The following is a 15,168-nucleotide window of genomic DNA, read 5'->3' on the forward strand; positions in this document are numbered from 1 at the left end:
GCTTATGAATGTTTTGAAACTGTAATTTAAATTTTTGATAAAATTTTCAACTTCAAACTTATGATCAATCTCTTAAGTATAGTGCTCATTTCGACGTAGCCAAAAATCCTGAATTTTGATTGGCGCATAAGGTAACTCCTTGACGACCAACACTTTAAAAATTGGTTTCTAGATTCAAAAATTAATTCAAAAAGACAAATAGAACACTGACTTTGAGTGTGCTAGACGCAGATGTTTCTTTTGAACATTTCTCAAATTTAGTGCCCATGCCGAAGGCACCATGATCAAAGGAACAAGGCATAAGCAGCCATGGAGTAGAGAAACGTGCCAACCGGCGGCTTCTGCAGGCGCTTACGAGATGCTCTCCAATTGTGAGCCTCCGTTTGTTTTCTGCTTGCATCCTCCCAAACATCGCCCAGTCAAAGCACCTGGCTATATTCCGGGTTCTTGGAATTCATCATCGTGTTTACTTCGAACCCTACTCATCCATCAGACGCTTCTGTATGGATCCACAAGCCTGCCACCTGGTCCATGACTTCCTCCTGTGGATCACGGTATGCCCCCATCCGTCGAGACTCTTGTGCAAGTCTTACACACATGCTCAAAGGCAAAAGATGCCATTGTCGCCCTCCGCTTGCATTCATATGCAAGCAAAAATGGGCTGCATTCTCATTCATCGTTGGGAACATGTATGGTCTCTTTGTTTGTGGAGGTTGGAAGAATGCATTTGGCTCAGAAGGTTTTTGACAGTTTGCTGTGCAAGGATGAGTCTTCTTGGAGTTCTCTTATCAATGGCTATGTTGAAAATGGAGAGCTTGGGCATGCCCTTACTTTGTATGAAGCAATGCAAGATGACTTATTCCAGCCGAATGGCTTTACTTTGGTTAATTTAATTAACGCATGTATCAAGCTCAAGGATGTGGAAAGAGGCTGCAAGGTACATGCTGCCATTGATCGAACAGGGGTTTTACATGTAGACAACTTTGTTGGCAGCGCATTAGTGTCTATGTATGTGGAATTTGGTTTATTATTAAAAGCACAAGAATTGTGCAATACTCTTCCAGTACAAAATGTGGTGGCATGGAATGTACTCATATCAGGATGCATAAATCATAATCAAGCCAAAGAAGCACTCAGCAGTCATGAGCAGATGCAACTAAAGGGAGTTTTCCCAAATGCCATCACTTTTTCTTGCATTCTGAAAGCTTGTAGCAGCTTGGGAGCCATGGATAAAGCTAGTGAAATTCGTGCAGAGATTGGCAAAAGTAGTTTGCTTAAAGAAAACCTTTTTCTTGCTAACGTACTGATTGACACATATGCCAAAAGTGGCATGCTAAAAGAAGCGCAGGAAGTGTTTGATTTGCTCCCTTCTAGAGATGTTATTACTTGGACAACGCTCATTGGAGGGTATGTGCAACATGGTCAATGTGAGGAAGCACTAAAGTGTTATGAACTGATGCAAATTGAGGGGCCGTCCCCAAATGCGATGACATTTGTCTGCATCTTAAGAGCATGCACCACCATTGAGGCCTTTGAGAAAGGCATGGAAATTCATACTGAATTCTTACGGCTGGGATTCATGAAGACAGATCCCTTTATTGGTAGTGCATTAATCGACATGTATTCAAAGTGGGGCAAATTTTCAAAAGCATGTGAAGTCATTGATATGCTTTCTGTGCATAACAACGTCGTCACATGGACTGCTCTTATTTCAGGTTATGTGCACCATAATCATGGTGAGGAAGCCCTGAAGTGTTTAGAGCAGATGCAAAGTCAAGGTGTTGCTCCTAATGCAGCTACCTTTGTTTGCAGCTTGAAAGCCTGCGGTAGCATTAGAAATGCAGAAAAGGGCAGTGAACTACATGAGCAAATAGTCAGATGGGGACTATCAGAGAGAGAGGCCTCTGTTGGCTGTGCACTGGTTGATATGTACGTTAAGTGTGGAATGCTAGTAGAGGCCAAGGAGGTGTTTGACATGCTCCCAGATCGAAATGTGGTCACATGGAGTGCATTAATTATGGGATATATTCAAGAGGAATTGCACGAGGAAGTCCTCTATTGGCTGAACCGTATGGATTCGGAGGGTGTTTCTCCCAATGCTGTCACTTATATAGGCAGCTTAAAGGCGTGTGGTAACATTTGTGCCATAGAAAAGGGCACCGAATTACATGCAGAGATTGCAAGGAAAGGGCTCTTGAAGGACGACCTCTTTTTGGGCAGTACAATGATAGATATGTATGCAAAGTGTGGCTCCCTTGCAAAGGCACAAGAGATCTTTCACATGCTTTCCACCAGAAATGTAGTGACTTGGAATGCTCTCATAAATTGCTATGCACGAACTGAGCATGGTGAGATGGCTTTGTACCATTTTGAAGGCATGAAACGCGAGGCCATTTCCCCAAATGCGATAACATATGCTTGCGTTCTGAAGGCTTGTGGCAGTATTGGAGCAGCAGAGAAAGGCATCAAAATACATGCAGAAATTGGCAGAAGTGGGCTCATTAGAACAGATCTCTTTGTTGCTAGTGCTATGATTGATATGTATTCCAAGTGTGGCTTAATTCATCAAGCTCAAGGGGTGTTTGACATAATTCCATTTCGAAATGTAGTTCATTGGAGTGCTCTCATAACGGGTTATGCACAGCAAGGGGAAATAGAGGTTGCTCTTTTTCTCTTTGAGAGAATGGTCAAGGAAGGTAATGAGCCAGATAGTGCTACATTCCATATTATTCTTAGCGGTTGTAGTCATAGTGGTGATATAGATAAGGGTGAAACTTACTTTGAAATTATGAGTTCAGCTTATGGCATTCCTCCAATGCTTCACCAGCACATGTGTGTAGTCGATCTGCTTGGCCGGTCGGGTCAATTAGAAATGGCAGTTGCCATCATAAAGAAGACACCATGCCATCCTAGCAGTGCCATGTGGCGAGCTATGCTGGGTGCTTGTAAAAAGTGGGGGCAAGTGGAGGTTGGAAGAGATGCTTTTCACCAAGCGATGCAGCTGGATGAAAAACAAACTGCTGCGTACGTTTGTATGTCTAACATTTATGCAATGTTAAAATCCCATGACATTGACACCAATGTGGATAAAATTTATGGCAGTCAAATTTGTAATTGACCTTGAAAGCAGCGGTTTGCCTGTAAGATCAAGCAATCCGCTGTCTTGAAAGGATGTCAATGCTTGTTCACTTGCATGTGAAAGAGAAATCACACATCCTGGCCCCGACAAGGAGCTCGAAACATGGTTGGCCATGATGCATGTATAGGTATCCCCCATACACATCTCTGCTGTAAGGTTTTTCAGTGCACGACTTTTATGAGAGCAACATTCAAAATGGGAGGATTCAGTTGTGTTTTGCCTGGATGGAGTTTACGTAAATCCCATTTAGCTATTATTGTTAGACCTTAGCCAATGAAGATCACAAAGGCCTACTAAAATAAAAGGAACGAACAAATTTACGAAGAAGATAATTTTGTAAAATTGTAAGACTAAGAATCCTCAGTCTCAGCACCCAAGACTGCGCAAGTACATTTCATGTATGCAATTTACAAAGAAGATAATTTTGTGAAATGAAATGCTAAGTGTCCTAAATCTCATAACAATTTAGCATCCAAGACCACCCAAGTGCATTTCGTGTATGTACATACTTGTCTATGAAGTGCGAAATTAAAATAAAACCATTGTACAACAGTGAATCTTGTTCGTTTTCAAGTGGGTTCGGTTGATGAAAGAGCTTGAAAACTAAGTGAGGTATCCATGGCCACTAAGACTTAAACTGTCAACTGTACGTTGTGTGGTTCCGATGTGTTGCATTCTCTTAGCCTATGCACATTGAGCACAGCTAAGGGTTATTTTTGTGTACATGGTGAGCAATCTCTCAATGAAATAGTGGGTTATTTGGACTTCAATATCTAGAAAATGAGCCCAAAATTTGGAAATGTTTGCTCCACTGCTGGCCGGCTAGGAGGGCGCCCATCTGGTCCATCTGCCAATATTCCCCCCTTCCTCATCGTTGCACGCCCTCGTTCAAGCTTTGTCTTTGTCTTTGGCAGCAGTTGATCTTTAGGTTGATGTGCTTGAGCCTTTAGTAGTCTAATGTTCTTTTCTCCAGAGTCAACCTGATTCTTTGGAATTTCTCTGCGCGGACCACCATGTCTGCTTGGATTGCCGACTCCTTGAAAGGGTTGTTCATTATTGTGCTATGGTAGGCAATATGGCATGTCGATGGTTCCTTTGTAAGTGGATTAGCGGTTGAATCCATCTCGAAGAATCCCGTCATGAATTCCTCCTCGAATGTTTGCATGTAGTCCGAGGGCAAGAACATGACTCTGGCAAACAGTCCCATGATTATGTTCCTGTTGGGAACTTCTGTCTCTAGATTCCATGCTATTCCTTCGGTCCCCTCAAAGAAAACCTGTTATGAATGCTCTCCTACTTCGATGTCCTCGAATTTTGTGATGTAACTGATAATTATTTTTGCAGTCTTTACATGCATCTGACATGTGAGATCCAGGACATCGCACGTCTGCTTTATCACCGCATGTAAGGTATGAACCATCTAGTGCTCCGAGGGAGGAAAATTATTTGTCATCTCTGATAGAACAGGGTAGTTCTCACTGATTTCTAATGTTTTTGCAGTTCAATTGACGTGAAATCGAACAGGCGAGTCGATATAATGGAAATCCATTACCTCAGGTTTGCTCCTTGGATGTTTTGGAAGATAAGAAATCTCAATTTCTCTGCTTACTAGCATGAGGAAACAAGTCACAATATTCTTAGTAGAGATGCATGTTAGGTAGCCCATGCTAGTGATGTTCCAAGCCATCTGGATGCCCAGATTTTGGAAATGGGCCTTCAAAGGGGAATGGTCATTTTTCACTACTTCGCAAGTTTTGGCGCTCTTTTGTGATTGGGATCGGTACATGATTGGGTCCATGTTCCAAGTAAACATCCGAACTTACATTCCTTGAAAGCTAGGAAATTGTAGAAATCCAACATGCTTATCTTCCCACCAATTAGCACCGTATCCTTTCAAACCTTAGTCCGTAGTCACCGACACTTTTGAGATCACATTCCATTTGGCAATTGAATTAAATTCCCTTCCAACCATTTCTAAAAAGAGTTTATTCAACCTCTCATGCTCCAAAATACCCTCAGAAGGACATGTTTGGTTTAATATATCATTGAAATGATGATGTTTACATATTGCGAGCACTTCCTTGAGCTTTGGAATTCTCGTCTCCATGAGAAATGTATGTTTGGACTCTAGAGGACAAGGGGAGCATCGTAGTGCCATCCTCTTTTTCAAGTGCTTGAAACGTAAGGAACCATAATTACCTAGCTTACCACAATCAACAAAAGCTGAGTATAAAGACTTGTCCTACATGGTGCAAGAACTCTCGCTAGCTCTCTTTTGGCGAAATCATGTAAAAAAAGTTATGATCTTTCTGATTTTTCATTGTCAGCTTGGACTCTCTTTCTCTTGACTTACCTCTTGACCCTTATGATGTGCAGAGATCTACGCTTCCATGAATTGCTTTTCCATGTACTTCCATTTTTCATCTTATCCTACTTGCTTTGTTTTCTTCCTTTTGCTAATGAAGCACTGTTTTCTATGGCCAATGCAAGTGTTTCAACCACTTCCTACCCTTTAGTGGACACTCGTGTAGTAGGTGCATAAGCACGGCATTCACATAAATTGTCAAGAGAGTGGCTCAGAGGAGAACTGCAAGCTCTATTTCCATGCAGTTCCGTCTTTCTTTGCTCTGAAATTAAAGCTTCCTGTTTCACAATTCAAAAAACTCACACCGTACTTTAGTAGACTGTCAATTGGAGCTATCTTTCAGAATCACAACGACATTCTCCACTTATCATGGTTTGTCCACTTATGATCAAATTGCACCACATTTGAGATGAGAAAGTAATGAGCTCCATAGCTTGAGCTAGCTCCCAACTATGTACAGGAGGGAGCTGGATAGCCACACCATCAATTCCGGCTGCCACGATGGTTCATTTTTGCACATGCAATCATCCTCGAGATAACTTTTTTGCCATGAGTTTTGCATAATATTATTTGTGCCCTTATTGGCATTGGCGTTAGCTCAAAACCTCCATAAAATTGTACTACCCATAAACCCTCTCTCTTTTGTCTTGTCTTTCTCAAGGATCGAATAGGTGGATATAGTGATTGGGGTCTCCCATGTGAGCTTGATGTAACTCATGACAGTGGAACTCTAGTGGCAATAAGCATATCAAATTGCTCTCAAGTATCCTAATGTTGGGTGGTTAAGCACTGGTGCTCTCTCTACATAAGTCCTTGATAAGACCTCTTTTCAAATCCTTGTCTCAGACCTGGCATGAACTTTTTGACTTGATGGCCTTTTAATTTCTAAAATGACAGTAGTCTCATGCAGCAAAATTCTCATGATAACCACGTTTTTCTAGGTGCAAAACCAAACAAGTACCATCAAGGTTTGCAGGTGGGGGACAGAGCATCTCAACTGCTAAGGCCATAGCATTATTTGCCGTAATTGAAACTGCATCTAATGGATGTACACCAGCTCAGCAGCTAAAATGCAAAGCGCCATGCATATCTCAGTGTGAGACACCTCAACAACGGGAATGTGATCAACACCTAACAAGGCAACACCAAGAATTCATCACCTCACCAAGAAATTCTTGACTTGATGGGAAACCCCACCTCTACAACTCGCAGCATTGCAGGGAATGGTCACCATCCCCTACACCATACCTTAGTGCATGGCAATATGTTGAGCAAGCTAGAGACACATAAAAATGTAAACCTCAACAAAGTAGTTAGATTAGGTGTAAGGCAAAGAAAAGTCTGAATTCTAGACACACAATTTGCAGGCTTGTGAAAGTGGTAAGCAAACAGAGAGAGAAGGTGTGCCATTCCCTGCAATACTGCGACCAACAGAGGTTGTCACTTGGCCACCATTCGTGGCATCAAGGTCTAGAGGAGGGGACCCATGTAGAGAGCTACAGGGTTCAGGGATCAGAGGGCACGCAGAAAACTTTCCAACTGCTGATGTGTGGAACATAAGGTGAGTAAGTGTTGCTGAATTCTAGTTTGCTGACTTGTCGCACGCTGATCACATTCCCATTCCCGTTGCTGAGGTGTCACACTCTGAACACTCTGCCTCGCAGTGATAGGATTTGACGCCCATCTACCCTTCTTAAGGCATTTTGCCGGTCGTATTAAGGCCAAAGGTTTTTTGAGTTTGTCATCGGAAGGGCTTGTTCAAAAAATATCCATTTATAGAGAAGAGTGAAAAAATAGAATACATGTCAATGGAAGGGCTAATTAAAAAACATTTTATATATATTAATTCTCATTTACAATATCTATATGTGATATATATCGGTTATACTCATTGACAGAATATAGTATCTTGCCTTGTAAATTATGGGAAATTTTCTCATTGGAAAGGCAAACTGAAAATAGACCCTTCTATAGGGAAGGGTGCATTTTTCTACAACCCATCTTTTGAAAGAATAGGTAGCCCTTCAAATCATAACACTGACTCTGAGATATGCATGGTGCTCTGCTTTCTTGCTGCTGAGCTGGCGTATGCCCATCATCTGCAATTTCAATTGCGGCATATAATGCTACTAGCCTAATGGTAGAGATGCTCTGCCCCTTAACTGCATACCTTGACGGAGAAGATTGTGGTCAACGTAGAAAATAGAGGCATTTTGATTTTGCCCATGATTTGCACATTTGACTCAGATTCCTTCCTCCTTGCCCATGCATGTTGAGGCGATTGCGGATTTCAAACCATGTACATTTGGGTTAACATTTCATGCATGCTCAGCAAGATTTGCACAGTGAACCTTACCGTAGATTTCTTTTGTCATAATCATGCGGTGATAATTGTCCTTTCTTTACAATGTGAAACATAGGCCTCTTTGCAAATCACATTAATGTGGTCATTCACCAACCTGGAGCGATGCTACAAACAGATAGACACGGCACACCCACGAGCTCTCGCACATGGAAGGAGACTTGCATTTTCAAAATTTTGGAGTAACTTTCCTATCCACAAGAGGAACATGACAAATCAAGTCTCCAAGAAACAGCAAACATGGTGCCAAGAAACTACTGTATACAAGTAAGGGAAAAAAAGGCAGCAGGGTTCCCAACCCTTTTCCCATGAGATAAAATACAAGGGCACAAAGGCCTATATGCTACACCACTCTAATCTAAGGACATTGGGGCAAAGAATGTGAAGCACATGTATGTGTGTGTGTGTGTGTGTGTGTGACATGATGTGTGACTAAGTGGTGGATCTTGCGAACAAAGAATTGCTAATTCTGGGACTAGACTGGCAACAAAAACTCCAAAATCATCTCCACCCCTGTGTACCCATCTTCAGAACAAGTTGAAAGGAAAAGCATCGATTGGGTGCAGTAGGTATGTCACTGCCAGCGCCACGAACATGAGCGCATACGCAATGCCAAGGTCGATGCTCGTGCCTGCAACAAGATTTGGACAAGAATTAGCCCTGCTAGCCACAAATCAAGAGCTTCAAAAGCTTGCAGACAAACGAGGATATACCGTCACTGGTGGGTGGGGGAGCCGGGGCGGGCGAGAATTGCGCGTTAGCATGGTGGACTAGAAGGAAAACGATGAGGAGGGAGAGGAGGGGGAAGGAGAGGGTGATCTTGAAAGAAGCCATTTCTCTCTCTCTCTCTCTCTCTCTCTCTCTCTGTGTGTGTGTGTGTGTGCGCAAGAAGGACACACACAAAGAGGTAAGAAAGGCGGGAAATGCAGAGTTAAACCTCTCTCTCCCTCTCTCTCGCTATGCAGAGATGTGGATAGAGAGGCCGGCTGGCCTTTTGTGGCTGGCAAAAGAAGGTGTAGGGAGGAACTTTGCAGGCTTTGGCGTCAACTGTTACAGCTCCAAAGCTGAGACATAATATTCGCAACAACCGCCATCGTCGCATTCGCTCTCTCATTCCAAGGACATGTCACATGAGGGGAGGAAATGGCATCCCACACCTTCAATCAAAGGTCCGTGTACATGGGCATGTGCCATGCCCTTGCCACCATACTCTCTTTGCAAATCCAGGCTAGCGGCCACCTGGCAAGTCCTTCCTTAAGGGTGGAAGCACATGCCCAAGGTCCCCCCCCCCCCCCCCCCCCCAAAAAAAAAAAAAACCTAAAAGTTCCAGCCCAAACACCCCAAAAACAACCATCCGAATATCAAGGTGAGGTTCCATGTTGGTTTGCTCTGTCTCTAAGGTGTTACAGTGCTTACAATCAAGATTACAACTTTCGACCATATCTACTTCCTCGTTGTGTGTTGGCTATTTGCATGATTATGCAGCTTCAATGCAATTTGAAGTTCTTCTCCTTTGGCGTGGTGACTTGCTTGCCAACCTCTCCAAAGTGTGCACAGGTAGAGAGTGAGCTCCACTCACGTGTCTCCCTCCAATATGCTTGTGATGTACTACTAAATGGTATATGGAATTGTTCAATGATTCTTGTAAGTGCCTCCATTATACATTAGAGTACTCATTTTCAAGGTTGGGCTCACATGCAAAAACCTAAACATTTTCAAGCTTTTATGGTTGCTATTTGCATTCAACCCATGATTATGCAAACCATACGTATGGTTTTGTGGTTGCTTTTGCATCCTTCTGTGTTGTGATTACTATGACCTCCCAAAAATCTACATAGTTGTAGAGTGAGCTTCGCACACACAACTCGTACCAATGTGCTTGTCAAGAATATAGCAGATGCAACTCCTAGCAATTGCATAATGATTCTTACAAGTGCTTCACTTTTCAATTAGAGTGCTTATCTCCAAGGTTTGGGTTCACATGCAAAATCTTTCTGTTGTGTTCCATCATAAAGGGAGCAAAAATGGTACTCCATGGGGACAATGACTCCCTTTACATTATAGTCCAAGATGAAGAGTGCGCGGTGTGTGTGGAGTACGAGGGAGAAGAAGAACATACATGAGCACGATGTGGGTGGAGTTCTCAGTGAGCATTAGAATTGCCTCACTACTCCTTATTGTTCTATATGATCAAAAGAATAGATGAGGTTAGTACGGTCAGTGTGATGTGTGTTTGGCCAATTGGCATGAACCCTAACAATCTCCCACTTGAAGGCCAACTTGGCCCAAGTGGCCTATGTATGTACATCTATACAACCGTGAAGCAATCATGTGGCTTCACCCCACACCCATCATCTCCATGCAGTGTGCAAACCGCTCGAAGGGTCGGCTCTTCGAGAGAGTATCTGCAAGGTTGTCATCTGTATGAACCTTGACTAGCTCAATGCACTTACTAGCCAATATGTCTCGTTTCACATGATAATGGACTTCTATGTGTTTCTAGTTGGAGTGAAACACAGGATTCTTCGCTAACACAGTCGCACTCTAACTATCACAATGCAACACTAGAGTCTGAGTAATGCCAACTAGGCGAGCTAACCATACAGCTTCCTTGCTAGCATCAAAAACTGCCATGTACTCTACCTCTTGGTGGAAGATGACGTACAATTTTGGAGATATAATCTCCATGACATGGCTGCTCAAGCAAATAAGAAAACTTAGCCAAATGTGGATCTTCAACTATCCACACAACCTGCATAATCCGCATTCGTGTAACCCACAATGGATGCATCACTATTCCCAAAGCGTAGCACTTGTCTTTCGTACCTTTCAAAAATCTCAAAATGTGCTTCATCGCTTCCCAATGCTTTCTGCCAGGATCTTCCATAAATCTGCTAACCACTTCCACTGCAAAAGCAATGTCCGGTCTTGTGGCTACCATGGCATACATAAGACTGTCAACTGTTGAAGAATATGGCACCTTGGCCATTTTTGCTTTCTCAGCATCATCAGACTTGGGAGCATCATTCTTGCTATTTTTTTCATATACCTGCATTGGGGTAAACAATGTAGCCTTCCGCCCCTGCATATTAAAACGCTGCAAGACCTTGTGGATATACGTTTCTTGAAACAACTCTAGTGTTCCACGTTTTCAATCCCTCTTGATATGCATACCAAGAATGTGACTTGCATCTCCCAATCCTTTGCAGCAAATTGTGCGCTAAGTGACTTCTTCAAGATGACAATCTCATCTTTAGACTTCCTAGCAATGAGCATTTCATTAACATAGAGTATGCGGATGATGAGGGAACCATCGTTAAATCTCTTGGTATATACGCAATGATCTTCCTAACTCCTTATATAACCTTGGGATTGCATGTACTTGTCAAACTTCATGTACCATTTCCTTGAACCTTGTTTTGTTTTAGGCCAATTAATGCCTTATGCAATCTACACACCAGTTCCGTCCTTGTAGGCTTTTTAGGTTTGACTTCAAAACCCTTTGGGTGCTTCATGTAGACATCCTCATCAAGATCCCCATGAAGGAAAGCCGTCTTTACATCCATCTAGACAAGCTCCATGTCCTCAATGTGACTTCTAGTCCAAGCACAAGACACAATGTAATCATTTTGACTACTAGAGAGAAAATATTCTTGAAGTCCGTGCCTTTCTTATTATTGAAACCCTTAGCAACCAATCGAGTCTTAATTTAGGCTCCGGATCTTCTGCTGTGTACTTCCTCTTATACACCCATTTGCAAGGCAAGGCTTGTTTTCCCTCTGGCAACTTTGTCAATTCCCGAGTTTCATTTTCCATAATCGAGTTATACTCAAATTGCATTGCCTGCTCCCACTTCACGCTCTCTTCCATCTCAATAGCCTCTTGGTAGGAGGTAGGCTCTCCATGATCAGTGACCAAGAGATAGTCTAATCGTAGCTGAAATCACTCAGGGGTACGCAAGACACATGTAGATCTCCTCACTGCCTGACTCTGCTCTTTCAAGAGCATCACTAGCTCTCTTTGGAGTACTACTAGTGGTAGGTACATCTCTAGTAGATTGAGTTGTTTGTGTAAATGGACTTGAGGCTACGTTCTCGAATCTCATTTTCCGATACTCAACCTCTTTCATGGGCAGTTTGTGAATCCTTAATTCATTAAAGATCACTTGTGTGCTGTGAATAACTCTTCAAGACAGAGCATAACAAGAAAATTGATTTCATTTTATCATCAAAATTTAGCCCTTTAGAAGTCAACTGTGTGAAAACACTATTGAACTCGTTCAAATGCGAGCTGACACTATTACCCTCTTTCGTATTCAAGCGCATAAGCTTCTTCATTCAAAAACCTTTGTTCGATGCACTCTTACTATCCCAAACTAAGCATAATGACTCCCATAATTCCGTTGCAGAAGTCTTATCCATAATCGTAAAGAAAATGGACTCACCAAGGTGTAGGCGAATGATCACCATAGCACGAGAATCAAGCTCCTCCCACTCATTATCATTGTAAGCACCCTCTTTATGCTCTTTCAATGGAGTTGCAAGACCCTTATTGACAATATCGTGAAGTTTGTACCATATATAATACTCTTCTTTCTCAAAATGTTCAGCCATGACTAACGAGAGCAAACGCAAGAGAGTGAGACTAAAAAAATTATGGAAAATTTCCTGTAAAAAATTTGGCAGTCTTCTTTGTTCAGAGATCAAAATCTCAACCATAGACTCAGCAAAATCATTGCAATGTCAATGCAAAAGAGTGCATTAAGTAAACTAAAGGACTTGCGGGAATAATCTAGCAAAAGTTTCCTCTGTATGGAGATAAATAATCTCAAGAAAAATTGAGTCAAAAAAACAATGCATAAACCAACAAAGAATGTTGATAGGGTATCAAATCGCATAAACTGCTCAAATAAACTGTTAATGACTGCCAACTTGGCATTAAAGCACCTATAATTGTCTATATATGTCCTATGATGACAAGGCCATGAATGGGGATGTCTAGCAACCTAATCCACCTCACACTGGGTAACCCAACCCCCCTTGTTCGACCTAAAAAGAACTCATGCAACAATCCTCAAAAGGCTATGCAGACATGACTAGCCATAGTCTCAAAAAGGGCTCTTCTGGATCGAGTCTCAAAAGCGGTTGAGATTGCCAAAACAAGCCAAAATTGGCTCCACAACGACGTACAATGGAAATATCCACAACACAACGTATACCCAAAATGTGAAACTGTCACTGCAAAGCCGCAAGACACACACTCAAATAGGTGCCAATGAGTATGCAAGCAAAAGCACAGAACCAGCTCCCTGCGAGGAGTAAAACGCTCTCAACAAAGCACAAGCACTCTCAAGTGCTAGTCGCACAAAACATATGCATCCAAAACTCCCACTAGAACTGCAATGATTGTCACTACCAAAGATACTCGCAGATCTGTTGTGTCAGAGAACCTATGATTATCCCTGTGCGTAAAAAATTTGTATCTAAGAGCTTTCTCTGAGAAGCCATTAATGGCTATACAAAAGCAATACTGCAAAGAATATATATCATGACCAAATGCATATCGCAATCCAAAACTATTCTTAGAAAATGTATAGAAATTTTGCTAAAAGCAATTTGTAGCCTGCCTCTCACTGTCGACAAACTATCTCTTTGTCTCACTCTCTACAATGCCAAAGACCATGTGAAAACCTGTAGTTGATGTCGCCGAAGTTGACGCCAATGTCAGGTGTCACTCCTCTATGGAAGAGGCACCTCACTTGTGCATGTCAATGTTGGAGGAGAAATCGTTGATGTTGCAAGTTAGAAAAGCAAGTTGTCGATGCCGAGAATCGGAGTGTGTGTATGTGTCGTAATATGCACACAATTCCTCTTTCTTTCTGTCAACTCTTGTTTCTCTTCTTTGTCGAGAGTGTGTGTATTGAAAGACTTTAATGCTAAAGTTGAGATGAAGCTGTCTCTTTCTCTTACTTGGCACTCTCTCTCCTTCTTAACTCGAATTCACAACCTGTCATATACAACTAGACAAGGACACCATGCACGCACGCGTGTGCACACACACACAAACACATAATAGACTAGATAGTGAAAGCATGTAAGAGAGAATATGTAGATGATTTCTACAAATACATTTAGCATAAGAGTGAGAGTGGAAAATCTTGCACAAGAATGGCCTAAAATCCTAGCCTCCAAACTCTATGACACCTCTTCTTGTGGAGTTGAGTATTTAATTTTATTGTTAACTTTATTTTAAGTTCCAAGTATTTGAGACCCCTCTTTACACTTTATTCCATGAGAGGTGGCTATCAATTCTTGCATGATCCTTTATAGGGTGAGTTCTCACTAGATATATACAATGAAACCTTATTGGAAAAATAAAACTAAAACACTGTGCAAATAAAAATGGTCGAGAGAGATTATTTGGCACCTTCTCCTCAATTCTCAGAATTCCAACATTACATGCTAGCTATCCCAATTGCAATGCTAACCACATACAACAGGAGGGTACCCAAACTCATAACATCCCTCCCACTAGGGATAGCAGCTGTGGTCAGTTTCTCAATAGAGAATCAATCGAAGCATGAGTGATAAAAAGTGTAGAGAAGATTTGAAAAAAAATTTAGGTATTCATTTAACATCTTCTCTAGGGTGACCCTTAAAAGTAAAAAGATAACGGTTGTAAACCATGCCAATGCGTGTGGTAGTGGTCTTGTGATCAACTATTTGGTAAGGGATAAGTTTCTGTTCTTGATCCTCATATATATGATGTATAGGTAGAGGTTCTCGAAAGGGTTGTAATAGACTAATATGAAATGCATTGTGAAGGTAATTATAAACAAAATGAAACATCATTTATTACAACAAAAATCTTGAATGAACCATAAAAATGAGGACGAAGCTTTACAAAAATATTTGTATCAACACTTTTAATTCTTCTCTTTTCAATTCAAAGCATAACATTATCTCCTTCCATAAGTTCATGTGCTTTTCGGTGCTTATTATGAGCATGCTTAGTGTAGAGTTCTTATGAATGCTTAATAGCAGAGTGAATACTTTCATAAATTTCATGAAAATTGGCAGTAAAAGTATCTACAATAGACACAATGTTAGAAAACATGAAGTAGGAGTACAAAGAGAGTGACCATACACAATCTCAAACGGAGAATTGATTTATGTGTAGCAGAGAAGTGGTATTGTTATAAGAAAACAATAAAACATGCAGGTAATCATGTCATTTCTTTGGTTGAGAAGACACATAAGCTTTCAATAAATCAATGATAGTGCGATTAGTGATTTTTGTTTG

The 15,168-nt window shown here is 41.5% G+C and overlaps 2 protein-coding genes across 2 annotated transcripts; one reads left to right on the plus strand and one right to left on the minus strand.

Annotated features, from left to right (window-relative positions):
* Positions 1 to 216: 216 nt before the first annotated feature.
* LOC147461964 (pentatricopeptide repeat-containing protein At2g03380, mitochondrial-like) lies at positions 217 to 4,705 on the plus strand. Its single transcript, XM_086509427.1, has one exon. It carries the CDS (start codon positions 557 to 559, stop codon positions 3,116 to 3,118), a length of 2,562 nt encoding a protein of 853 aa, XP_086365553.1. The 5' UTR covers positions 217 to 556; the 3' UTR covers positions 3,119 to 4,705.
* A 3,382-nt stretch (positions 4,706 to 8,087) lies between these two features.
* LOC147461965 (arabinogalactan protein 22-like) lies at positions 8,088 to 8,872 on the minus strand. Its single transcript, XM_086509428.1, has 2 exons — positions 8,580 to 8,872; positions 8,088 to 8,497 (listed from the first exon to the last, which is right to left on the minus strand). Exons 1-2 carry the CDS (start codon positions 8,698 to 8,700, stop codon positions 8,394 to 8,396), a joined length of 225 nt encoding a protein of 74 aa, XP_086365554.1. The 5' UTR covers positions 8,701 to 8,872; the 3' UTR covers positions 8,088 to 8,393.
* Between the last annotated feature and the right edge of the window lie 6,296 nt (positions 8,873 to 15,168).

This window comes from Adiantum capillus-veneris, chromosome 3, assembly GCF_014529385.1.
Source record: "Adiantum capillus-veneris isolate H3 chromosome 3, ASM1452938v2, whole genome shotgun sequence".
Taxonomy (NCBI): Eukaryota; Viridiplantae; Streptophyta; class Polypodiopsida; order Polypodiales; family Pteridaceae; genus Adiantum; species Adiantum capillus-veneris.